At 44.4% G+C, this 27,472-nt stretch overlaps 1 protein-coding gene across 7 annotated transcripts in view; it reads left to right on the top strand.

The window, feature by feature from the left end:
- Nucleotides 1–27,472, top strand: part of RORA (RAR related orphan receptor A) — a 760,993-nt gene that overhangs the window by 648,009 nt on the left and 85,512 nt on the right. Inside the window, exon 1 of one of the 7 annotated variants that reach the window (XM_017347977.4) lies at nt 10,579–10,705. The exons of 3 other annotated variants lie outside the window; for them this stretch is intronic. In XM_017347977.4, the coding sequence (XP_017203466.1) occupies nt 10,702–10,705 (4 nt within the window). In that variant the 5' untranslated portion in view covers nt 10,579–10,701. 3 more of the 7 variants (XM_089310500.1, XM_089310501.1, XM_008268939.5) reach the window with 3 other exon arrangements.

Raw genomic sequence — 27,472 nt, 5'->3', positions numbered from 1 at the left:
AGTGCAGTGGAGGATGGCCCAAGTGCTTGGGCCCTGCACCCCATGGGAGACCAGGATAAGTACCTGGCTTCTGCCTTCGCATCAGCGCCGTGCACCGGCCGCAGCGCGCCAGCAGTGGCGGCCATTGGAGGGTGAATCAACTGCAAAAGGAAGACCTTTCTCTCTGTCTCTCTCTCTCACTGTCCACTCTACCTGTCAAAAAAAAAAAAAAAAAAAAAAAAAAAGACAGAAAGGTAAATAAGGCAAATCTGTTTCCTGACCCTAGAGTTTCCTAGAGTCAAGTGAAGAAGACGGAAGTGTTTATAAATGACAGAAAACAAAACAAAACAAAAAAACCAGGATGAAGAATCAGGTTTCCAGAAAGCGAAGAAGCAGGTGCCAATGAGAGCCCAAAGTCCACTTGATGCTTCTAGAGGTTTGACCAAGACTTCCTGAACGCAGTGACATTTGAAATGACAAAATAAGTAGATTGACAGGTATTTTCCATTCTCATTATTAGATGTAAATAATTTTATAGGATTTATTTTTTATTTATTTGAAAGAGTTACAGAGAGAGGTAGAGCCAGAGAGAGAAAGGTCTTCCATTCTGTTGGTTCACTCTCCAAATGACCGTAACGGCCAGAGCTGAGCTTCTCCAAAGCCAGGAGCCAGGAGCTTCTTCCAGGTCTCCCACGTATGTGCAAGGGCCCAAGAATTTGGGCCATCTTATACTGCTTTCCCAGGTCATAGCAGAGAGCTAGATCGGAAGTGGAGCAGCCGGGACTGGAACCGGTGCCCATATGGGATGCCGGCGCTGCAGGCTGGGATTGTAACCCACTGTACCACTGCAGGCTGGGATTGTAACCCACTGTACCACAGCACCAGCCATAAATTATTAATTTTACATAAATAAGTTAGCAATTATTATTTATTTACTACTATGCATGTTCACTAAAACCTGCCTGTAACCCCAAAGTCAGTGTGCCTGTGCTGTCGTTCTCAGGCAAACACGTGCCCTGAGCAGCCCAGCACACATTCCCAGGCTACATGGGTCAAGGAGCCATGCAAGCAAGACATCCACATTAAAGTCTACCTACTGCCACCTGTTTCTAATTTTTGTGCTTTTTGTTAGCGATGTCACTGTTCAAACTGACCCCCAAGCATAGTGCTTGCTGAAGAGCTGTCTTGTGTAGTTGAATCTTTTTGCTTTATGGAAAACTCACAATATGTTAGATAAGCTTCCTTCAGCCATGAGTCATTCTGTTATTGCTTGTCAATCAACAACGCATATTAAATAAGGTGTGTTTAAACAGACGCACACACAAAGCAAGGGTGAATGTTGATCACTTGACAAAATGCCATGAGCACAAGCTAGCAGGAATGGAACCTTGGACTTCCTCTAGAGCAAAGATTTGCTAATTCAGTGTTCCTGGTGACTTTCTAGAACTTACCTACTGTAGATAACCAGAATTGACAATGGATAGATAAATATCTGACAATACCAATGCCAGTGAGGATGGAGCAACTAAAACTCTCCTGTGTTGCTTATCGGAAGGCAAAATACCATAGCCACTCTGGAAACCACTCGGCATTTCTTATAATTAAATATATGCATCCATGGGATATGATCCACTTTCTAGTTGTTTACCCATGTAGATTAAAAATAGTTGTTCACACACCAGCCTATACGTGAATATTCAGAGCAGTTTTATTTGTGATTGTCAAAAAATAGGAAACAGCCCTAGTGTCCTTCAAATGGAGGATAAATAAACAGAATGCAATAAACTCAACACTGAAATGGAACAAATCATTGATATGCTTAACAGTGAATTTCAGATCCATTAGGCTAAGTGGAAAGGAGCAGAGACAAAAGTCTCCATAATGTATTATTCTATGAAAAAAATATTTTAAAGGTAAAGCTATAGGGATGATAAATAGATTTCTGATTGTCAGGGTTTGGGATGGAAGGATGGGTTAGGCACAGGGACACAGAGGAATATTGGAGAAAGGGGATCCATCTCTGTCTTGTTTGCCCTGGTTGTTCCAACAGTTAAATACTTATGTCAAAACTTGAAGAACTTTGCATTAAAAAGGGTGAGTTTTACTATATGTAAATTATATTTGAATATTAAAAAAACAAGATATGAATGAAAGTAGTTCTTTAGTTTGCCACAGTAACATCAGAAAATACCATTCAAACAGAGAGCACTCTATGTGTTTTACTATAATTCTAGTTGATAAAATACTGTTAGTATAAAATAAACACTAGGTAGTAATTTACTGTATGACTTGAACAGCGATCGCTGTGAACATATAAAACATGTTTTCTTTTCTCTTGTTTTGTTAAGCCTAAGACTAACATGGTGACAGGAAACAGTTTCTTAATGTTTTTTTTTTTTGACAAGTGCTGAAATCTGCAAACTATGCTGTAATTGTAATATATGCATTATTCATAAGAGGACAAAACTTTTATTTAAATTACCCAGTTAAATGGCAGTTTGACCTTGGGATAATAGAAAAAAACAAAACAAAACAACAGAGCAAATATGATAATATCACTGATCTAGCTTATATGCAACTGTTTAATGATGGGCAACTATCAAATGTGGACAGTTTAGCTGCTCATGTCCTTAGAAGTGGGGAGAGATGCACCATACGACCTTTATAAGTGTCTTCCCATGCAGATAGTCCCTTTTCTTAATCTGTCCTTGTTCATGTTTGCCACGTAAACTCTGTCGCATTCCAAGGAGCAAAGATGTTGTTAATTGAATCACTGTTACACTGTGGTTTATGAACGTGGATCCTAACATATAACAGGTACCTGACCCTCGGAGTAATGGATGGGGTGGCCTTTCTGAGATGACTTTTGGGCTTCCAGCAAGTCCAGAAGTGGATGGCAGTAGCTTCTCAATACGGTGTCCCATTGTTTACACAACCAAGTCAGTCTGGCTCACTCGTATTGTGACACTTAAAAATTACTTTATCTGTATTTTACTTAAGACGTGGTGTCAAAACATCTCGAGGCTGTGTGTGCTCTGTTTCTGTACAAATAACAAGACCATGCATCACTGCCGTCACTTAATAAGTATAGATGATGATTTATTCAAAGTGCATTGAAAATTAAATGGCTCTGCTTAAGATTATTATGCTATCAAAGCCATTTGTTGGGCAATTAAAGTTGGTGCACACAATGCTATATTATGTGACATATGTTGCAAAAACCTATGACAAGAGCAGCAGTGCTAAATTTGGAAAAGTAACTATCTTTATCTTGTGCTTTTTCTGTTAAATATCATGAACTATAAAATTGTTATTTTTTAGATTTTTAGCATATTTGTTCTTTTGTTTGGAATCTTTTAGAAATGTCAGCACTGGCTTCTTTTTTTATATATTAGAAAGGCAGAGAGAGAGAGAGAGAGAGAGAGAGGAGAGAGGTCCCACCTGCTATTTCACTCCCCAGATGCAGAGCTGAGCCAGGTCAGTTATGGGAGCCCGGTCTCCTACATGGTGGCAAGGATCCAACTACTAGAACCTTCACCTGCTGCCTCCCAGGGTACATGTTAGCAGGAATCTGGAAACCAGAGTAGAGCCAGGTCTCAAACCCAGGCACCCCAGTATGGGATATGAGTGTCCCATGTGGAGTCTTAACTGCTTTGCCAACTCAGCTTTTGTAACTTTTGTTTTCTTTGCAGTCTTTTCTAACATTCCATTACCAATATTTTGAGTTATTTTGTATTCTAAAATACAAAAAAAAAAAAAAAACCCTCTCCCCTCAAGAGTTAAAGTATAACAAGTATCTCTTAAATGTACAAATGGCAACATTGTTTTCAAACAGGATAATTACAACCATGTACAGTATATTTCTTCATTAGTTGTAATTAAATAATTTACTAAATTGTGTAGTAATTCATAATGACACATGCTAACCCCTGCTCAATTACAGGAGCTAGTGATAAAAGAATTTCTTGCATGCATGCCTAGATGTTATTAGAGTGGCAATTTCTATTCCTATTCACCATTTGCCATTTTCTAAAATTCTGAGCAGTGCTGAATTCAAGGAAAAATTGTAAAAGTGTTGAGAGTTGTAGCACAATGGTTAAAAGTAAAAATCGTGGAACACTTTACTGAGATTTTTCTTATGGCTTGGCCAGTTACTAGCCTTGCGCTCTTGAATGAATCATTTAATTTCTGTGCCCTGATGTCTTCCTCTGTAAAAAAAATAATAATAATAATAAAAATGAAGAATGTGTTTGAGAGAATGAAATGATAGAAAGAGGGCCCCACATTGTGGCACAACAGGTTAAGCCGCAGCCTGCAACTCCAGCATCCTGTATCTGAGCTCTGATTCAACTCCTGCTGTTCCTCTTCTGATCCAGCTCCCTGCTAATGCATCTGGGAAAGCAGCAGAAAATGTTCCAAGTGCTTGGGCCCCTGCACCCACATGGGAGACCTGGATAAAGTTCTGAGCTCCTGGCTTCAGTCTGGCCCCATCCTGGCCATTGTGGCAATGGACGGAAGATCTGTTTCCCTCTCTGTCTCTCAGTAAAATAAATCTTTTTTTTTTTTAAATGACAAAACAGCGTAACATAAATGCCTGCCCCAGAAGAATTTCAAGGGAGTGGTCCGCCAGTAGGCAAGGCAGTAGCAGCAACAGCAGCAGTCTCAACTGTTCTAAAACCATTTTGATTTCATAAAATTATCTTTGGAGTCACAAGGTTTAACTGGACACTAAAAATCAAAGGTGAATTTTGGAGCTTCTGAATGGACTGCCTAACTTAGCCTATCTCTGTCTTACAAAATGGAGGAATTGCGTTTGATTCAAAAGTGGTGATTATTTAACGTGGATCTGAAATATTTAGAAGGATCTAAGATTTCCTGTTAAGACAAAAATACATACTCAAGCCTGTTCTTGTTGTGGTGCTCACAAAACACTTGCAGAGTGCAGGCCTGGACATAAATAATAGATGTCCTTCTGAGAGCAGAGAGCAGGCTTCTGACCAGACCCTGTCAGGGCGGATGAATCCTATCCCATAAGCTGGAGCTCAAATGTGAGCATCAGAACCACTATTGACATGTGGCACAACTGTCTGAAATGTCAATAGTTATAAAATGAGTATTTCATAATGCAGAATAATTGATTACTTTGCTTGACTGCACAGGAACATATTTTTCTCTGTAAAAGCAAAATAATGCAAGCATTTGCTCCCAGACTGCTCCTCGCCGAGAGATCTGGGTTTCCCAGCAAAGTCCATGTTACCCTGGGGTCCTTGATCACGCATGACAAAGATGGGGAGAGCCATCTGTAACTGCTTATTTTGTCTCCATTATTTGAAAATATATTTTAAGATCATTTCTTTTACAAATGTAATGTGGCCTATAGATGAAGCGTCTATATTAATAGCGCTGTCTCCAATGATTTTCAGAACTGAAATGAATGAGATACAAAAATCAAATAACACTCAATTTATCTTGTTCATCCTAAAATGCTCTGCTTAGCTTTTTCACTGTGATGAAATAACACCCATTTCCAGTTTTATTCTTCCTCAGTGTGCTGTGATGTGGAACTCTTTTGCTCTATGTGTTTTATTAAGTGTAATTTAACTTTATGACTATCAAACCAACTATTAATCCTTACAGTAAGACTATGAAGCAGGCAAGCTGCAAAGAGATTTATTTTCTCAAGCATAATTCCTTTCGACTGCCCTCAATTATTTTTTCAAAAGTCGTTCTCTGAATAGGTATAATTTGAAGAGCTCTGTACGAAGTGCTTCGAGGGACCACAGAAGAGCTAGGTAAACCAATGTTTGGGGCTTTCTCCCTTCATTGTCCATTGGTATTTTGTGCTACTATAAAACCTCACTCCTACCTGTTCCTTAATTGAGAAATGTGTTTCCTGTCTCTGTGCTTTGGCCTGTGTGCTGCCCTCTTCCAAGAGGCCCTTCTTGTTTCTTTCCTTTAAGATTTGAGTTGACCTTCAAGGGTCTCTTCCCAGATGGGGCCTCCTCCATGAAGCCCGCCTTTTCCTAAAGCTTAAGTTGACCCCTGCATCAAGTAACCTCTCTTATTCTTGACTTATGTCGCACTTTGTTTCTGCAACACAGTCTGTGTCACTCATTCTGCCTTGCATGATAAGCATTGCATTCATTTTCCTACGAGATTGCAAGATCCTTGAAGGACAGCCTACATCTTGATCATTTCCCTTCTTCCCTGTGTCTTCACACAGTGTCGTGTCCATCGAAGATGTGTAGTCATTGCTCATTGGATAGAAGCTTGTTCTCTTTTAGAAAATAAGGCATAAAAGCCTACCAACTCGTGAAATCTCTTAGTCCAAAGGGAATTATCTTATTCCTCTCTTTGTATCAACAACAGTTAGCAAGTGGCTAATAAATACTTGTTGTACAAGTATGCACCATTTCAAAATTGTATAAAGCTTAGCAAAATTGCATCCTAACAGCCATTTCAACAACTCTTTATTAAGGGTCAATATTCCACACCAGGCATAGATTCTGTGTAGATAAAATTGCAGGGGCCGATGGTGGGTATGATGGCACTTCTACCACTGAGACCTACTGAAGCGGTGATAGGTCTGGGGCAGGTGTTTGGGGCAGTCGTTAAGACCCCTCTTGGGAAGCTGACATTTCATATCAGACTGCCTGAGTTTGAGTCCCAGCTCTGCTCTGGATACCAACTTCTCGCCAATGTGCACCCTGGTACACTTCACCCCCCCCCACACACACACACAAAGTAGGTGATTGGGTCCCTGCAACTCACATGGGAGATTCAAAATGGGTTCCCAGCTCCTGACTTTGGCCTCAGCCAGGGGCTGATGACAGGCATTTGGGAGTAAACCAAGAAGTGGAAGTGCTCTTTTCTCTCCCCCCATCCCTTCCCCTTTCTCTGCCCCTCAAGTGAATTAAATAAATAATCAAAAAGAGATCATCTCTCTGTTCTTTATGTTCATTTAATTTACCTTCCTAGTGGCCCTACAAGGCTCTGGTATCCTTATTTCACATATGATGAAACCAAGGTTTGCTCAAGATCACTCAGCTGGTGAGTGGGATGAAGGTTAGTTTGAAGCCTAATTTTTTTCTGATGCCAAAGTTCTTCCTACCATACCATAGAGGCCAGTGAAACCAAGAAGGCTGCCTGGAAGAGTAAGCATGCATAGCCCAGCAGAGAGAAAGGGATGAGAGTGTTCGTGAAAATTGGGTGGAAACTCCCCCTAAACACGTCATGGGACATCTGAGTTCGAGGGGGCCTTGGGGTCTGTTCCCTCTTTCTACAGGGGAGGGGCCTCATTCCTGAGGAGGTGAAATCAAAAGCCAGAGACAAGGGTGAAACTTAGATCTCTAGATCTCAGGCCCTGAACTCACTTGTAATTCCTGTATTCCTGTAACTAAAAAGAAAAGTATTTCCTGAGTGACCTGAGCTACTACTAGCTGCAAAAGCAGGGTGGTGACACCCCATGTGAACAGAAAGGCGTGGAGAGCTCTCTGGCCTCTGGTTTGCATCTCTTTCCTTGCTGCCTTGGCAGGTTTGTGCGTAGGGAGACACCTGCTCCCTGCCTACTCTGTGGAAGCTGCTTAGTTCTGTTTGTCCATGAACTTTACCTTCTTCCCCATTGTGATGGTTACAAAACATATGCCAGTTCTCTAAATTTCCTAATAGACGTATGAAATGTATGTTTCCAGAAATCCCAGGATCCCTGCACCCTGGCTTCCGTCCAGCCAAATCTTTCACCTCTGACATCCCATTACCCTAGTCACCACACTCGTAATTTGCAGCTGGGGTATCAACTGTGAGAGGTACAGTGCTATGCAAACATCTTTCCCGTGGACAGCCAGATTCTGGCTTCATTCCTTCCAGAGTGTCCTGCCTCACTCAGTGAACTTGGTTCTATGGAGTTTTCAGAATAAAAGCCAGTTAGCAAGCTTCTCAAGATCGGGGCTTATGTCTTGGTCTGGTATGATCCCCCAGCACGGGGCTAGGCACATAATGTAGACTCGGTAAGTGCAGTTGTTTATGAGAATGTGTGTGTGTGTATGTAAAATTGAACATTTCTCTTGCCACCAAAATACTTTATGTCAGCACACTTCATGGACTATACATATGGACACATACATGCATATTTAAATCTACATCTTTGTTTTAGAATCATGAATAAGACAGACATTTTAATCTGTCCATCCCCTCCCACTTAAAACTCATAAAGAGGGGCTCTTTCTCTCACCTTTGCTCTCTGGGTCTCACTTGTATTATTCTGTTCAGAAATATTTATGAGACACAGCCTCCCTCTGAACTCTAGATCAAGCAAGGTTGTGACCTGTGGTAGATGGGTTTGTGGTTTCTCCATAGTTTCCCACGTTGTTTTGCTTAGATCTCTTTGGATCTGGTCTTGTTTGGTCTATGAGAAATCTGGTCTCCTGACTCTGGTCACCCAGGATTTCCCAACTCCAAAAGATCACAGTGCAGAGGTAGCTTAGGATTCAGCTGAAACAAACTGCTTAGGACCACATTAACCTTTCCCTGATCCCTTTCTTGTTCAGCTAGAAAGAAATTAATTGAATTAGCAAGCTGCCACACACTGGAGAGAGAGATACAGGGCCTGAGTGAGACAGAATAAAAATGCTCTCCCACCTGCATCAGCAAACTTGGAAATCATCTTTTTCCTGGGAGCCACTTGCAGACTTGGGGTAAATTTACCAGTCATTGATTTTTTTCGTTCTTCCCAATAGCACTGTATGTGTGATTCAAGGTGGGTTGGGCGACCATGAGATCAGACCCTGTGTCTGGTGCACAACCGAATGTACTCTGAAAAAGTCAAGCATCATTTCTTTGCTGAATCTCTGCAAGTGGGAAGATTGACACCAACTGGCTCATCATACTCCAGTCTAGATGCCTACAAAATGCACGAGGCTGTTCTCAATGGCATTTTTGGAACAACCTGGCATCAGAAGTGTCTCTCCATTTCCTTGCTAAGTGCCAGAGCTAATGTGAGACTCAGCATATAGGGACACTAGAGACTTAGAGATGACTGGCATGTGTTTCTAAGTATGCTCTGTGCTCTCGGTTTTAGCCAAAGGAAGCATCTGAGTGAAGAACTAATACATAACATATTCCCATTCATGGTAAAACATTCCCATTCTGTTCAATGACTTTTTTTTTTTTTTTTTGACAGGTAGAGTGGACAGTGAGAGAGAGAGACAGAGAGAAAGGTCTTCCTTTGCCGTTGGCTCACTCTCCAATGGCCGCCATGGCCGGCGCGCTGCGGCCGGCGCACCGCGCTGATCCGATGGCAGGAGCCAGGTACTTATCCTGGTCTCCCATGGGGTGCAGGGCCCAAGTACTTGGGCCATCCTCCACTGCACTCCCTGGCCACAGCAGAGAGCTGGCCTGGAAGAGGGGCAACCGGGACAGAATCCAACGCCCCGACCGGGACTAGAACCTGGTGTGCCGGCGCCGCAAGGCGGAGGATTAGCCTAGTGAGCCGTGGCGCCGGCCTGTTCAATAACTTTCATGTAAACAATATTATTTTTCTATTTTTTTCAGAACACTGATTTTAAAAGAACATAAGTATTACTTTAATTAAATACAAAAAAGTTTCCCTCTATCCACTGTATTTTAACATTGTAATATATTGCTCAGTTACTGTATTTTAATATACAGTGGGTAAAAGTTTATAAGGAAATGTGTCATTTAGGGCTCCAATTTTGTATTATTGAAGGGAGATAGAGATCTTTTCATTCTTGGTTGATTTAGTGGCTGGGGACTTTTTCAGGTAGTTATTTAAAAATACACAGCCTCTCATTTCTACTTTCAGAATTTTATGAGAGCTTAGTGTTAATATAAAGAACAGTAATATACCCTGGGTTAAAAGCTGAAGACATTTAATAGAGGCATGTATTACAAATAGCATCTAGCCACACAGGAAGGTTAGGACTTAATATCTGAAATTCTCTTGCTCATTAGTTGCATGATGCGTGTGAAATACATTTCTAAAGGGCAAGGTCAGTATTACATTATCCTGGAAATGTCTTTGTTGAATAAAAGTGTAAATATTTCAAATAAGTATTATGAGATTCTCTTTCTACTGGGGACATAGCTATGGAATGAATGATTCACTGCTTGTAATTGCAGGAGCACATGCCACGTTATATGTCATTCCCCATTACTGATTTCAATTGAAATGGTCTGGAAATAAACATGGATTACTAGTGATGTAAGACTTTTTCCTTGCAGTCAGATGTCTGACAGGCAGGCTACAGCTAATGGATTTGGTTATTTTCAAAGCATTATTTTTAAAGCAGGATACTATTTTAAGGTAATCGTGCAAATTTTCAGAGTTGTGCATCTAGAGGCATTTGAATCGAGGATGGAGGATCATCTCCATCAGCATGCAGCTTGATCGTACTCCATCCTTTCCCAATAGTCCACGGAAAAGAAAACTATACCTGGGACCTACCTGCCTACCCACAGCATAGGTGGGTGTCACCCCTCCTTCTTTCAGAGATTGTTGAACACCAGGGAGCGCACAAGGGAAATCAAGAACCACATTTGCATGATGGTGCCAGCATAACTGAGGGCTGTTGCCTCACTGGGAGCCGTAGTTGCATCACAGGAACATGGTGTGATTTCATTTCATAATTGTAAACATTACAGTGAGTATGGTTGATTCATCTGAAACTCTTGTCCACTTTGCTATGGCTGGACAGCTGAATTAACATGGGTAAGTCTTGGCTTCACACTTTTATCATTTCTTGCTTTCGTGGTTTCGTTTATTTGCTTTCGTGGTTTCATTTATTTAAAAAAAAATCTTAAAGGGAAAACTCCATTAGGATAATGTATTTAAAGTCAAGCTTTCATAAAGCCACAGCTTGACTGAAGGACAATGAACTTTTTCAGCCTTCTAAAATCAGAATTACGTAAATGTTTGGGAGACTTGATTTTGCCTGGGAAAGAGGCTAGAAGTGGGGAGTGTATGAATCTTTGTTTTCTGCAGTACTGATCATCTGCGTGTTTTAAATTAATGGTCCAATTCAAGGGTAACGCTTTGATTGTTTACTCATTAGGAATGCAGCAATAGCCATTAGTACTTTAAGTTGTATATGGAAACGTAGGCCAACAGAAAAGAGAGCAGAATTAAAAGTTATTGAAGGATGGGAGACCAGGATAAGTACCTGGCTCCTGCCATCGAATCAGCGCGGTGAGCTGGCCGCGGCGGCCATTGGAGGGTGAACCAAAGGCAAAGGAAGACCTTTCTCTCTGTCTCTCTCTCACTGTCCACTCTGCCCGTCAAAAAAAAAAAAAAAAAAAAAAACAAAACAGTTATTGAAGGCACAGTGGAAAGATAAGCAAATTGAGAATTTTTTATTATGCTCAATACTCTGAAACTCCTGTGCCCAAGTTTTAAATAATGCAGTTTCTTGGTGTGTATCACCTGAAATTCATAGAAGAGTGGCTTCATCTGTGAAATGGTGTCACATGAGCCAGGAAGAATTAGGCTTCAAAGTTGGGAAGTGAGTTTTAATTGCAAGTTGAAATTGACAAACAGTTGACATTTAGAGAGTTTTTTTTAATTCTCTGTCTAAAATACCACAGTATCTCATTTTTAGGGTATGTAAACTAGAGCTTTTCCCCACTTGTAGGTGAGTTCTCCGGAGATCGCTGGATTGTGGGAAGAGCCTGGGATTTGAGGGACGCAAATTGGTTGCCAAGTGGAATTCATTTACGTGATTCGCAGTTTTCGGCCCTCCTTGCGGCTGTCAGTGGTCCCGAGCACGGGACTTGTGGGAGGGGGTGGTTAAGAGCACTTGCGACGGTGTGATGGGGATTGCCCCAAGGGTTAGGAGGGCGACGTGCCCCTCTGCCCAGGCCACTCGCTGGAAGGGTCCCCAGTGGCTTGGTGTCCCCACTGCCTTGGAGGTAGGGACTACACCTTCCCTATAGGCCTGGGGCGCTCAGCTCCCCGGACCCAGTCCCTCAACAATCAGGACATTTATCACGCCCCCCTACCCTTGAGCCCAGGGCTCCGAGAAGGGCGCCAGGAAGAGGCGTCCGGCTGCGCGCCCGTGGCCCCCATGGAGAGGGGGAGAAAGTGGTCAGGGGCGCGTTGCACAGGACGCTGCGTGCACAAAGCGCCCGGGCGGCCACAGGTGAGCTGGGAGACGAGAAGGCGGAGTGGGAAGCAGGGCGCGGGTCGGGGGCGCGGAGGGCAGCGCAGGGCCGGAGTGGGTCCGCCCGCGGCCCCCGCTCACCTGCCCGCGGGGGCGGGGCGGGGCGCGGCGCTGGGGCGCGCCCGCCTCCCGCCTCCCTCCTCCCGCCTCCCGCCCGGGGAGGAAGCGGAGGGGCGCGGTGTAAACAGAGCGGCGGCCGTGATGTCAGCCGGTCACATGGAGCCTCTTATGGCTCGGGATGGCTCTCGGCGGGCGGGCAGCTGCGGCAGCTGCTGCTGTGGCTCAGGCGGCGGCGGCGCGGCGGCGGCAGAGGGGGCTCCGGGGTCGGACCATCCGCTCTCCCTGCGCTCTCCGCACCGCGGTGTAAATGATGTATTTTGTGATCGCAGCGATGAAAGGTGAGCCGGGCGCCCCGCCGGGGCCGGGTGGGCTGGCAGCTCGGGGGGCGGGGAAGAGGGTGCGCAGGGGGAGGGGTGGGCGCGCCTGCTGGAGCGCACGTACTGCCCGGGGCTGGGCGCCGGAGCCCCGCCGGGGCCTGCGGGGCCGCTGCAGCCGCGCCACCTGGCCCGGGCCGCGGGACTGGCCTGCTTCCCGCTAGGGGCAGAGGCACACGGGCTGGACCCCCCGCACTTCGGCTGCTGTCAATCGCCTGCGTCCGTCTGGTAGCCGGCAGGGCTCCCCAAAGAAAGTTTGCTGGGAACAGTCGCGCTTTGGGCCAGGAGGGCAAAGTCTGGGGAGCCCGTCGTCGCTCCCCAGGGCCCGCACCCCGGACAGCTCCGGCCTACGTGGGGAAGGCGCCACGGCCGGGCCGGGCTGTGAGTGCGCACGGGTCTCGGTGTCATCCCCAGGGACTGGTCAGCGTCCCAGGCCTGGCTCCCTACCCCCTCCCGCCCCCGGCGGCCAGGCGGCCCCGAGCAGCCGCCCGCCGGGGAAGTGCGGCCGTCGGCGCAGGTCCCGCCGCGGCCACTTCCGAAAGCGCGCGGGCCGGAGAAGAGCGGGCGCCGGGAGCGTGCCAAGTAGCCCTCGGCGTCGGCCGGCAACCGCAGCGCAGCCCCCTGCTTGCTGCCTTGGGCTCGTGTTGGATGTGGGGAGAGAACTTAGAGCCCCCCGAGAGTCGAGGGCAGTGGCGGAGTTTCGCCCGTGGCGGGGCTGGCGTCGGCCAAGGCTCCCCGCCCGGGTCGGCGGAGGACTGGCCCTGGAGGCCATGGCAAATGACCTGGGAAGTTTCGGGAGGTGGGCCAGGTGGGGGGTGGGGGGAGCGCCAAAGTTTGGAGGTGTGCAGGAAGTCGCCTGGGCAGCCTGGAGTCGCCGAGACACGCTCTCGGGACTGTTGCAAACCGCCCCCGGGAAACAGCCCGCAGCCCTCTGCCCGCCCGTGCGCCCGGCGCGTCCTCGCAGCGGATAATCTGCCCGAGCGGCTTCGCAGGCCCGGCCGCCCGCCTCGGGGATTTAGAACCCATCTGTTCTGGGCGGGCACGGCTTCGCTGGGGCGCAGAGGTGGTCCGGGCCCCTCTTCTAGGCTGGGGTTTGTTGCGGAGGGGGTTGAAAGACGGCGGTTCGGTGGCTGTGCTAGGTTGACTTTCGGATCACCCAGCTGTGCCTTTTTTCACTGGAGATTGGGTGGCATCTCTTGAGCATTCATTATGAACAGGCCGGAACGCGCTGGTCGCGGCTCCAAGTGAAATCTTGCTACACGATGTGCCCCCAGCCAAATATTCTCTCTTTGCCCCTGCAGCTTGCAGAAAATGGGATTTAATAATTTTTAGAACATGCAATTTCATGATTTTTAGACACAGGGAAGAAAAAACCTTGCCGTGTGATCCATGCTCTTAAAATCTTTTGAGGAGAAAAAAAATTGAGTTTCTTACCACTTCTTATGTAAAAGTAATTCTCTCTCCTCTTTCAAAAACTTGGGGTGTTGTCATAAATACTGTTAGCGTAAAATGACTCCTGCTTTGCAGTTAAGGTGCCTCTTCCAGTTTTCCCCCTTAAATTACAAAAATAGATTTTGTTATGTAGGAAGTGTCAGTGCCAACCCTTATCCATTTAATACAGTTTTATCTGTTTAATATACTTTGTGTTGAATGGGGAAAGAGATAAGAGGCAGAGACATTTTTAGAATGCGTCGTCCCTAATGAACATGAACCTTCAAATCATAAGGAAAGTGTATTTTCATATTTTCATTTTCTTTTGATGTTCACTGATACACAGGCTTTTGCTTTTGTAGTTCTAGTACCCACTGTCAAGTTCAGGTAGCCACTGTGTCTCCTGCTAATACAACCAGGAGAAGCTCACCTGCACACACAGCTGCCCCCCAGAGCTGTAGCTCACACATCTGTCTTGGGGTGACCTCTGGCTGCCATATAGTATTGTGCTTTGGGAGAAGTAGCTCGCAGGTCCTGGCACAGCCGTTTCTCTGTCAGCTCAGCTGCTTGAGAGAGGGAGGAGAGAACACATCTGAACAATTAGTATATTTCATTCCCGGCATCATAACATCCTGAGTTTTAATGGGATTATCTTGCCCCGGTGCAAATTTAAGCTGAAGAAAAATAGTTTGTGGGAAAAAGAGGAATGCTGTAAAATGTTTCCATATCAGATTGAAGGGGAAAAAGTTGGCCCAGCATCATATTAAAGACTTCCCTGTTGCCTCTCAGTTTTAATAGCTAAATTGGTTCCATGTGTAAGTTTGTCTAATTAGATTTTTTTTATGCGAAACAGAAACAATCTTTTGCCATACAGCTTTTTGGTACACAGATGCATGTGGGCAAGGGAGGAGAGAACAAGCGACCATAAAAGAGAAACATTTCTCTTTGTTGGCTGATTTACTTGTGTGTGTGTGTGTGTGTGTGTGTGTGTGTGTGTTAAATCAGTAAATCAGGCCTTTTGAACTCAGCAAAGAGAATATCCTTCCTGTGTGTTAGTTGTCAAATAAGTTTAGGCTTACAGTGGTTTCATGCTTAGAAGTCATAAATCTTCATTTAAGCACCCCTGGTCTCATCCTTCGGTTTTATTTTTGCTTAACAACCAAATCCCAGTACCGTGGTTAGCTTGCTTCTTGCCAGACGGAGGCGAGCAGTGATCACATTGATAGTTCTGCTCATCGGGAAGGTGCATTGGTCAGATGGCGTGCAGTAGCAAGGAAATGCGAGAGCGTGCTTGGTTGCGGCAGACTAAATACCCCTTGGCTTCACAGGAGCTCAGCCTGTGTTCACCTAAGTGGAGCTGGGTGTGGGTAGGGAGGCTTCGAGGCAATGTCCATCCCGTCATAGGGTTTTTCCTGCAGCCCATTCATGGACAAATACGGGGCATCTTACCATGTTGAACATGTGCATTGTAGTGCGTGCAATCCCAGTAAATAGGGTTTTCATTTATTTATTTATTTAGCGAGAACTTGGCTTTTTTTTTTTTTAGCTGAGTAAAACATGAAGCACCATTTCCACGTCACTCCTTAGCCGAGTTTTTGTCCCCTGCCCGTGATGGGTAGGATCGGCGGAAGGGGGGTGCCTGGCTTTTGAGAAGGTAAAACCCAAGTGGCTGCCCCTACTGAAGTCGGCCGAGAAGGGATCCAGCTATTGTCCAGGCGTGGGGGGGGGGGGGGGCAAGCCCAGACCTTCCACAGAGCAGAGAGAATGTTACAAGCACCGTTCCATGGGCAGCCTCTTGCTGGTGTGTATTGGAGTTGTGTCACTTGGAGCATAAGGAAGGTGACATGATGCCCGAGAAAACCCCTTTGGCCTCGATTTGAAACGCGGACCACATAATTTCATTAATCCTGCCAGTTCTCAAATAATTTCTAAGTAGAAATAGTCTTTTTATAGAGTATGTGGATTACATCTTTGTTATCCTACCGGGAAGATACACTTGTAAATATATTAATAGTTCTCACCAGGCTCCTGCTTCTTCAATCTTTCCATCTCAGCCAAGTGAATGGCAATAAAAGTGCCTAAGAGCATCAGCCAGAATCACCCACAGCAGCCCCCAGATAGTTGTAGTTTGTCCTGGGCTGCCTGGGAATATCATTTTTATAAATGACTATTTACTGGACAGAACAGTAGACGGATGGAAGGACAAATGGAGAAGTGGGTGGATGAGGAGATGGGTTTGTATGTGGGTAGACAGATCTGCAGAGGTAGATGAAGACGTCAGTTTCCTTGAAATCCTTCTAAGTTGTTTTAAAAGATGGTTATGGAGCAAATCTTCTAAGAATACTTCGCCATGGAAATGTTTTCTGGGTGCATTTTTAAATATTCACAGTGTTTATTAATAAAAAATCAAGGCTGCCTTAATCTATGTATTTAATATTTAGTAATTTAGAAAAAAACATAATTAGGCACTGAGAATCAGCAGCTAAACTGTTTCTGTGTTCCTCTACTTAAAAATATATGTATATTTTTGGGAGATCCACCAGGGCTCACTCAGATGTGAATTGATGTTGGCTATTCCCCAAAAGGCCATAGGTTGACCCTCTGAGAAAGAATGTACAAGTCCCCTCCCCCAGTCTAGCTGCTGTCCTGCGGGTACCTCCCTCCACTCCAGGCTTTCGATTGATGAGCTGAGAGATGAATAGAGCTTTTTGCATCCGTCAGTTTGGTGTGTGACATGACAGGACATGCTTTTTCTGTAAATTGTTGCAATGCCGCGTCCAGTGATAAGGTGTTTACACAGACGTGATAGCACATATTAGCCGACAAACGGAATGCAAGCGAGCAGCTGAAAACTTCTGTTTCTGGATTTTTCTTTCTTTAAGTGAAATCGGTTAAGCCTCATCGTATTCTAAGGAGATAACGTGACTTAAAAATCTTGGCTCTCGTGGGTATAAAAAGTAAGTCAAGTTTATCCCCTAGATGAGCCAGATTTCGGTTTTCATTTTTGATTTCATTGCCTCTGAAGTTTGCTAGGCATTTCATAAATAAATAGGAGGATGGATGTTCATCTGTATTTATTTAGTGCTGTGTGATTTACAAACACACTTATCTCATTTACTCCTCCCTGGAAAGTCACTGGCAGGCTCCTGTTCTTTAATTAAGGAGACTGGGGCTTACAGAGGTTGTGTGCTGTGGCCCAGCCCTTCCAACTGATTCACAGTGAAGCAAGCACCTGGATCCCTGATTTCTGCTCTCTTCATGCCTCCCTTGGAGGAAGCTGTGAAAATGTCCTGGATATAACTTTGTCTCTAGTTAGTGGAAATTATAACTCTGGCATTTGTAAGGGGGGAAAAATAGATTCGATTATGTAATGCTTTGCTGAGCCTAATATCTTTAAATTACTATTTAATAAAATCAATTTGGTACAAATGGGGTTAGTCTTACACGCTTATCATTAGCTCTCTTCGTCCATGATTTTCATTCAGTCTGCTTGTTGTAAGGGGAGCCGGGTAAAATGGAAGCATTACTCTTCTAAAGAACGGAGAGAGCCAGGAAGTGTCCCTCTCCTGTGTGGCCCGTCACCGCTCACATGGCATGGAATTACCCACGGGTCCAGGTGTGCCATGGATCTCTGGGCAGGTGCAGCACTCCCAGCCATGTCTTCTCGTTTTAATCTGCATCTCTGTAGTAGAAAGCTGTTGCATCATTGGGATGTGTGAATGCTGGCCTTCGAGGTTCCAGGATAGCGGAGGGACATGGTCTAGACACCCTCTTGAGAAATCTGTTCATTAGAAAAGCTCCCGAAGTGTCCAAGTTCCCAAGAGAAGCTGCAACAGCTCACTTCTCACTTGATAGGCACTTACTTTTGTGACTGCTGCATTGAGGTGTGTTTGAAAGCAAATGAGCATCAGGTCATAGAGTCTCCAGTAAAAGAAACCTTAAAAGTCACTCAGATAAGTGTCTCATTGGTGTTTGGATCCTGTGCACAACACGCCCACCAAATGAGGATCGGGAGAGCTCGCTGTCTTTGAAAGTAGCTCATCGTGTGTTGGATTAGAGAAGTCTTACGAATGTCTGCTTCGTACTTCCAGTGCCTTGGTTCTGATCCTTTCTTGGGGGGTTGTTCAGAACACATTTAATCCATATTTCAAATGAAGGACTGTCAGTCACTTGAAGACAATCAGCACGGGACGCATGCACACCTCTAGCTCTTCATCTCTGTCATCACTCCCCCTGTCCATCTTACTCAAAGTTCAAGGTTCAGTCCACGACCTTGGTCAGTTGCGTCCTTAAACACATTTCAGTTTGTCTAGAACCACTTGAAATTTTGATGCCAAAAATGGAAACCAGGTACTATTTGCGGTATGATTGACTTGGCACTTAGCACATAGTGACGAGGAAAAAAAAGACTTGAAGATCTAAAAAATTTTGTAAAAACTTTAAGATATAAGCTAAGCTGTTTCTTTAGTGTCTCGAGACCAGTCTTTGTGATAGCATTGCAATTTGTGTAACTGGAATTTTTAACTGTTTTGAAAAATTTTAGCTCAACTGAAGTTTATTATTAAATATCCAGGGAAATTAAAAATATTGGAAAAATCATTGAACATTAAAAGCATTTATGAGACACTTTCCTGCAGTGTGTCAGATCTGAGATAAGGCTGCCCTCTAGTGGTCACTTACAGAACCCTAAAAGCTGTCATGGTGCCAGTGAATTTCCCATCAGGCCAGTGGAGAAGGTCAAAGGTTGGAATTATTTTCTCAATTGCTGGGGGTATTCTACATCAGATTCGGAAGTGTAACTCACTGTGTATGATTACTAGAAATGTAACCGTGGGGAAGATAATGAACTTTGAAAGTTTACTTGGAAGGAAGGTAAAAGGAAAACTGAAGCTACATAAAAGATGATTTATCAAATTCTGTCTTAAATTTAGTTGAGATTTTGTTTGTGGGAAAGACTGTTATGACATTTAGGATAATTCTTGTATTTTTTATTTAAAATTTTGCCCTCCAATCTATTCTCCTACACTTGAATTTTTTTTATGGGAAGTTGTCATTTTAATCAGTGAAATACAGTCTTTCTCCTTTTTAATCTAGAATCTTTTTTTAAAAAAAACTGAGGTAATCTTTTACGAGTAAACTACATTAGCTCTGTGGCAGTAAAACAATTTAAAGCAAAGACACAAAAATCATTAACCCCTTTGCTTCTGAAGACATGGCTAGATAATTTGGCTTACTTAAATATATATGGTTTGCCTTAAAAATGAAATGGAGTGTATGTTACATAGATTTTTTTAAAGCATACTAGAGTGTAGACTTTAAACTGCAGGAAGTAAAGATAAGGGCTCATTTGTATAATATTTAGGGTAACTAGATAATATGAGTAAATTGTGGGTTCAGATTTCAGAGCTGTGTCAAGTGTGAAAAAGTCTGATCACCATGTATGAAATCCTATTTCTTTAAATATCGCTTGTCCCCAGTACTACAGAAAGGTCTGCTGCTCCTACTGGAAATGTAAAATTGAATCTTTTCACAAAAAAAAAAAAAAAAAAAAAAAAAAAAAAAAAAACAAAGAAGAAAAAACTCTAGGAAAACACTGTGCCCCCCTTTGCCATCAGAGAAACAGGGCAGTGGATCAGAAGCGAAGCCTTGAGGTTACCTCCACATGTTATTGACCCAAACCATTTTCAAACAGTGCTACCCGGAAGTGATTGTTTGCCCAGATGAGAAGCAGTCTTTTTCAGAGTGCTGTTTGCGCTTTTCCGTCGGTGGAGTTTTGCCCCCATCCTTGGCGTTTGCTTATCTCACTGGAGATCTTCTGAGGAACACTGGATAGACCTTCTTAAGTGGACTCCGGCTCATCCGCAGGGGCCTCCTGCGCTGTGCCTACCCTTCGGGTGTCTTGAGCCAGGAAGTGTTTGCAAAGTGCACTGAGAGATGGGCAACCACCCTTCCCCGGGGTGGGCTGCTCTAAGGCCACTGCACTTAGAGCTGTGTCCTTTCTGGGAGCCACATGCCATTGAAGGTGAAGGAGCTTCTCTGACATGCGACGCTGTCCAGTGACAAGTGAACATAAGTGCACGAGGCCAGCCTGTAGACTTTGGTGTGAACCGGTCTTACTTCCAAAAGGCCATGAGTTCTCTTTAAAATATTCCTCTGGTCACTTGGGCCTCGTTGTCAACCAGTGTGTGGGGAAAGTCGGCAGACTGGCACCCCAAATCTCTCACCCCAGATGGCCCACATGGGAGAAGACCCTGAGGTTGCTAGGGGAAGCTTCCTGGATGATGTATTATTTTTCAGCATAAAGCCTCATCCAGGAGCTGTGGCTTCTGTGGGTGACAGACACAATGCAGTGCAGCTCTCCATGTGCACCAGGACTGGGTCTTGCCCATAGGATGAGGACGGAGGGGAGGCAGACTGGGCATTCTCCCATGAGAGTCAAGGTCAAATCCAGTGGAAACAGCAATGTGTTTTCTGCGTTGCTTTTTCCAGCAACAAAGTAAAGGTTTCCAGTGGCCTACAAGCTCCTTGGTGCTTCCTGTTTATCAGATGTCCTTTCTCCAAGGGGCCCGGGCTTCTGGCTCTGGAGCTAGAGAAAGTCAAACAAAGCAGACAGAGTGTTGTTTTGGTGCAACCTAAATGCCAGCCTGGTGAAACAAGAAAGTGAAACTGCTCTGACTGGTGCAGGGTAAGGCAGCCTGTCCCTGTCCACGCTGCAGCCCCGCCCTCCTTCTGGTGGTGCCCTATCCCCAGAGAGTGATGGATGTGATGCTGGGTGCTCTGGGGACCACAGTGATCACCACTGACTCGGTGTCCATCTGTTGTGATGGAAAGGGGGTGACAATCCCTAATAAACATAGAAAAAAACTAGATAAAGGCAGATAGTGAGACCACCAGAAAACCGTGCATTGGCTTCAAAACACTTGAACAAACACTTGGACAAACTTTTCATAGAGCACTTATCAGGGCATTGTTCCCCACTGATGCGAATGGTCTGCAGTAGACACTGAAGAGAGCTTAGAAGTCATCTGGGCTCTGCCTCTCAGACTAGGGAGCTTCCCACATAGGGCACAAGCCCAGGCTCTGCTCCTGGCCACACTGGCTATGCTGGGCTGAGATGGAATGCCAGTCTGGATGATTTTCTAAGCTACCTGGATCACTGTGCCTGAGGAGCCACCCATGAGTCATCTGGTCCCCAGGGTAGTGAGACAGTATTGAGTAGTGGAAAACCCCTAGACAGGGTGGGAGAAGGTGCAGACAGGGGTTCCCGGCCCAGATGCACTGCACAGGAACTGTCAAGTTTCCTTAACACTTTACTTTCCCCATTCATGCAATTAGAGTTGGGCTCCATAGCCTTCCAGGTGGTTTGAGACCTGGACCAAGCAGACCTGTTACTGTCCCTGGTTCCTATCCATACCCTTCACTGCCATGGGTGCTTCAGTCAGCAGCTGGGTTCCTTTTGGATGTGAAACTCCAAGGGAGAAAGAGGTCATTACTTTATGCCAGTTGTTTTAATAAATTTAAAAACAAGATTTGGTTAACACTAATAATAAATTTGCCCAGACTTAGTTCTGGTAAATTACAGTCATCCTTTATTTATCCAGTTTTAGCCCAAAGCTTTTTCCATTTTTGATGGTTGAGTTGAAACCAAGTGGGTAGGGAGTTACTTTAAAAATGGAAACCCTGGAAAACCTTAACCATTGCACACCACAGTGTGCAATTTTATGTCTTAGCAAATGTTTCAGGCCAGAAACCCAAAGAAAGTGAGTCTCCTCTGATGAATTGTTTGCAGCTTATTAGTAAGCAGAAACAGTGTATCTCCTGTTTGGCCAGCTTGTAAGGAGAAACTAACAGAATCAAGCTCTTGCAGGAAAAATATCCTTTTACTTCCTCACTTGAGACCTGATATCTGTAAGAACTTAGGTTTCATTGAAACATTTATTCAGAAAGATAACAGTTCATTATAAACCAGCATGGTGTGATATAAGCACCTGAAGTTTATTTCCTTTGTTGGAATTTCCCAGTGGGCTTTGATAATACTCAGCAACTCCAGAAGTGATAAAGGAATTTGAAAAGAAAATCTGATGGGAGCTCATAAAGGAAATTAGAGCTGTATTTTTTTTTTTTTTTTGCAATGGAGATTTTTTTTTAAGATTAACAAATTACCTCTTTCACCTATGGATGAGTATTTAACAAATTGTAAACACTTTGTAGACCTATCCACTTGTTTGCCTTAGCTATCAGATAATGGCAAGTTACTTAACTTAGGTTGTATTCATCAAAGCAGGCAACTTCTGAAAATGTTGTTTAACAAGACAGTCGGTTTGTTAGAAATCTGGTGGTGGTTAACGACTGGTTTAGTAGAAATCTGACCCTTTTAAGCAATACAGTTGGTCTGGTAGAAATCTGTGCATAGTTCCAAACCGATGTTTCTATACAAGCAAGATCATGCAGAACAAAACAAAGTTGTTTAAGATGAGTTAAGATGTCTCAAACTTTTGGCAGACTTCCTAAGCCCCCTGCTGCTGTTGCCTTCAGAACCCTTTTGAAGTGAGTTATAAGTTTCTGTGTCATTTTCAGTTGGCTGCTTGGGAGAAAAACTGGCCAACGGACTCATTTTGACTGAAGATGGCTTGAGCGTTTCCCGAATGTTTTCTTTTGCTAGAAATACGTTCTGCACTCTTCTCTTGTGGAAGAAGGTTGGGTACCAGCCATCTGATGATGCCTCCGGGTGTTGACAGAAAATGTGGGTGCCATGCCTGTGTTTACGCAGAACCCTCCCCCAACACAGATAGTGTGGTAATCAGCAGAGTGGGAAAACATGTATTTAAGGATTGATGCTTGTAAAAGAGGCGCTGTAAAGAAGGCACGGTTGTTCAGATGTGAGACATGACTGACAGCGCTCCTTGTAGGCATGCTAGTAACAATCAAGTCTAGAAGTTCGACATCAAAGCCATCGCAGCTTACCCCACCAGTGACTTGCACATCAAAGAGGGAGCACAAGACAAAGGAAGTGCACCGAGGTGTGTTTCTGCCTCATAGCCAGCTCCTCAGGGGGGGCTCCCGGAGCTCTTTTCATGAATGCAAAGTGATTTTTGCAGATCAGCGTCTTTATTTCGTAAATGACCGGGAATATAAAAGCAGGGCTGTAATTACTCTCCATTGCTCTAAGTTTGGTGGGGAAAGGATTCATCACAGGAGAGCCTGGTCTCTCTGGTTTCCTTCAGTAGTGAATTCTGTACTAGTGTGGGCAGCTCTGACTTCACCTAACATAGTACAGGGAATTATTCACAAAATAAGAGAGTACAAATTGGATACATTGCAGGTTCATTGAGAATATAAAACTGGACCCAAATTTGTGGAGTAATTACCTCTCCTTCTCTCCTCTCTCTCCCTCTCTCCCTCTCTCCCTCTCTCCCTCCCTCTCCCTCCCTCTCCCTCCCTCTCCTTCCCTCTCCTTCCCTCTCTCTCCCTCTCTCTCCCTCCCTCTCCCTACCCCCCACCTTTGCCACCACCCACCTCACCCCACCCCACCCTACCCCACCCTACCCTGGCCCTGCTTGCTTTTTTATTTTTTAAAATTAACCTTGTGGGTGGCTTTTTGCTGAATCAGGTGTGCATTACTTAACAGGTGTGTGTGATAATGAAATGTAGGCTTGTTAAACCAGCTCTTAATTAATCACATCTCTGCCTCAGTTCTCTAACTCAAATCATGTGTACTCCAAAATGCCAAAAGTAGAGCAGCAAGTGTGGATTTGACTTTCTATCCCCCCTCTCTTGATATTCAATTGAAAAATAAAATTAGCCATGCAAGAGTTATAGGTGGTTTGAAATAATGTGCTTTTTTTTTTTTGGCTTGCCTTTGAAATTTGAAGTTCTTTTATAGTTCATCTTCAGTAATTTACTCATTTTTAAATGCTCTTGAAAAATAGTAGTGCTCCGTGTAGTCATTAATAAATACAAAGCAGCTTTCTCTAGGCTCTGGGGAGACCTAATAAACACACTGTGTTACTAATTGATGCTATACTGAGCTGACAAAAGTAGTGCATCGGTAAACAGGAGTTAGAAAGCAAGAAGTTAAAGAACTATAGGGGATTAAGTAGACATCAAGGGTTGGAAATTATAATAAGGCCTCTTTAGGGGAGCATTAATTTGCATGTGGCTGAATTAGGACACCCAATTATTTTGAGGACACTACTAAGAACTCATCCAAAATACCCCCAAAGTGAAAGGTTTGGGAGGGCTGGGAGTTAGGTTGGACAGAGGGGGCATTGACTATGTCATATTTCCCACAACTCATGATAGATGTGGAGTTTGCTCAGTAGCATATTAGAGCAGCTTGCTTTGTTAGGAAGAAAACCGCTGATGAAATCAAAAGTACTGCACTGCACTGTCTTTGTTCTGTGCACATAATTTACGTTGGATTACCACAATGGAATCTTTTTTTTTTTTTTTTTTTTAAAGCAGGGAGGGCAGGAGGGTAGAGACAGAAATAAACCTTTTAAATCTTCTTTACATGAACCCTGCAAGGACATCAGCGATGAGCAGATTAGAGAGTGTTTGGATTTTATAGCGGTGGTGGTCCTCGGTGTGGGAGCCAGGGAGGTCCCCAAAGCCGGGGCAGGGCTCCCAGAAGGTAAAACCTGCTTGCATAAGAATCCTGGGACACTGGTGACCCTCTTTATTGTGTTGACCATTTGCATTGCTGGTGGATAGGGTGGCATGGAGGCTGAGTAGGGACTGCTGGGCCCTCAGCGGGCAGCAAGGCCAGGACACCAAGCTGCCCTGACAGTCAGGGCTCTCTCTGGCTGCTGGAAACAACAATGCCCATTTCACTGAAGAAAGCCCTTGATAAAGCAGAGAACAATGACTGAGTCTATTACGTTTTGACCCTCGAGTATGTGCCTTTGTAATATTGTTGATGACAAAACGGGAAACATGCATGGAGCACTTGAGCTGCATCCCGAAGAGCCATGGTTGTCTCCGGGGAGAAGCCCAGATGCCACTGTAGAGGAGCTGAACCAGCTGCCTTTTGTGAGTGGAATGCCATGTTACTAAGCGGATGGACTGGCTCTTCAGGCTGGGGTATGTGTGATTACACATCTTCTCAAAAATGAACTCAGTGAAACTGTCATTTCAGGAACAACAATTTAGAGTTTTGATTGCTAATAAATTCAGTCTTTGAGGCAAAAATCTGAATTTGGGGAAACTTAATGCGTAACCCCATGAACTTGACTGTTTCCCAATCGTTACAGACTTTCCCGATGATGTGGGTGGTAATATTAGTCAGAGTGCACATTGATACAATCACTTCTGATACCGAAATGTGCAAACAGTCTAGAAGAGCAACAAAACTCGGCAAACCAGTAGTTTCCAAGTGGCCAAAGCATGATCATACAAAAACAGGCAGGGATAAAAGGTTGATTCAAAGTACAAAAATGCAATGTATCTCAATAGGAAAGTCCCTGATAAGGCTTGGGGTTCCGTATTCTAACCATGCTTTGAGGAACTGCCACTTATTAAGATTGGGTATACTATCAAAGAACATTCAGAGTTCCTTGAAAATGCTGTAACTACATCTCTGTGTGAGGCCATATTTTCTTCACCTGTATCAGCTAAATGCACATCACAGCACACACTGAACGCCAATGCATGAGATCCACTTGTCTTCTATTAAGTGATATATTAACATTTCAAAAAATGTCAAATAATGGCATTCTTCTTACTAAGTTTTTTGTCCTTTAGTTGGTTTTGGAAAATATACTGGTTTTCATATGTTATCATATAATGAGTTTATCACTGTCATTTTTAAGTGAATTTTGAAATGTTCCCAGTTTTAACTTCTAAAATAGTAATTATTGGCTTGTATCCCACATAGACAAAAAGTCTTTGGGGGCTTTTAAGTGTCTAAAAGGACACAGAGATTGAAAGTCTGAGAGCTGCTGCCCTATAATTTACTGCAGGGGACATAGTCAGATTTTGTGACAAAGCACAAGGTGACAACGGAAGGGACTTTGATTTGAGACCAATTGATCAGGTTAACCGTAAGTTAGATATTAAACACAGCACTTCCAAACACAGATTCTAGAATTCACGTCCTCATTCTCATTTTCTGTTTTGTGTCTTCATCTTTAATGCCAGCAGAAGACTCAAATCATTGCTGGTGTTTTCCAAGCTTTTGTTGCCCTTTCTAGTCGTGTGGCAGAGATCTGACATAAACTTGGTGTAGGGAGACTCTGCAATTTATCCACAACCGTTTGTGACCAGAGACAAGACCAGGGAGTTGCTGCTGCGTTTCTGTTTGGTGTGTATTTGCACAGAGAAAAAAAGCATTTTGTGCTATTAGTATCACTAGCAGAGCTATGGCAACTCCTGCTACATGGGAGAGTTTTGCCTCAAACGTGAGCAGTGAGCACTTCAGGGGGTTTCATCACTGGGTGTGGTGATGGAGAGTCCTGGCAGGTCCTGCCTCCACACCAGCGCTGGCCACCTGCACCCAGATTCCAACATTCACCCTCCCTCCGACCTTCTCCAGGAGGGAAGAGTGCCGCCCGGAGACCTCTTGGCACCTGGAGTGTGACGAAAAGGCTGAACACTCTGCTGACTTCAAATGCACTTGGCACTTGCTTCCATTATACTAATTAAATGAATGAGCGCCCAATCTTCCCTAAGATTTCTTAGGAAAACTAATGTGCAGTTAGAAAGCAATGCCCAAAGACTTGTTCTTAATTTTATAATCACTTTGTTGGCATCTAACATAAACACATTGACATTGCCCTTTGTAGCTGGGCCACCTGCCTCTTTGTTATTATCAAATAGGGGCCACACGGGTCTTGTATTGCATTTGGTTGCCTGTCAGGAGGCTGTCAGTGGAGGGGGAGCAGACATGACTTGGCCTGCTCTGCATTTCCAGGATCTTGCTCCCAACTCTTTAGAAGGAAGAGAGGAATGGGTGGGCCTAGAGCCAGATCAGTCTTAGGAGATTGGGATACTTTGCTGCTGGCGTGGTTTTATTAGCCAATTAAAGGTAGAGGCTGAAGCACGTTGACTATAAACAGAGGTTGTGCAATGGCCCACGGCTTGGCTGGCCACACGAAAAAGCGCCTCCTTGCTTCTGTGGTTCTGCCCTGAATCAGGAGGGCCGAGAAAGCACCTTCAGAAGGACTCACAGTGATCACGTGGAAGGACGATGGGTGTGACGAGGAAGGAAGTCAGAACAGTTCTCTGTCCCTGGAAAGGCTGGGGGAGAGGCAGAGCTGAGGGAGCCCTGGCTTCCTCCAGGGTTAGCGGAGTAATCGCTAGGCCTGCTCCTAGGTTGGAACCAAACCACACTTGCAGCTTTGCAACTTGGAAATTCGATTCCAAGGCAATTGTCTTCCTCTGAGTGAAATGGTTCCCTATTTTTAGGCATTGAATTTTTATTATATTTCTAGCATTTCCCTGCTCTCTGAACTTGGA

This window comes from Oryctolagus cuniculus, chromosome 12 (assembly GCF_051225735.1).
Source record: "Oryctolagus cuniculus isolate XC-2025 breed Fujian yellow rabbit chromosome 12, ASM5122573v1, whole genome shotgun sequence".
Classification (NCBI taxonomy): domain Eukaryota; kingdom Metazoa; phylum Chordata; class Mammalia; order Lagomorpha; family Leporidae; genus Oryctolagus; species Oryctolagus cuniculus.
This window is presented reverse-complemented; position numbering and strand designations above follow the sequence as displayed.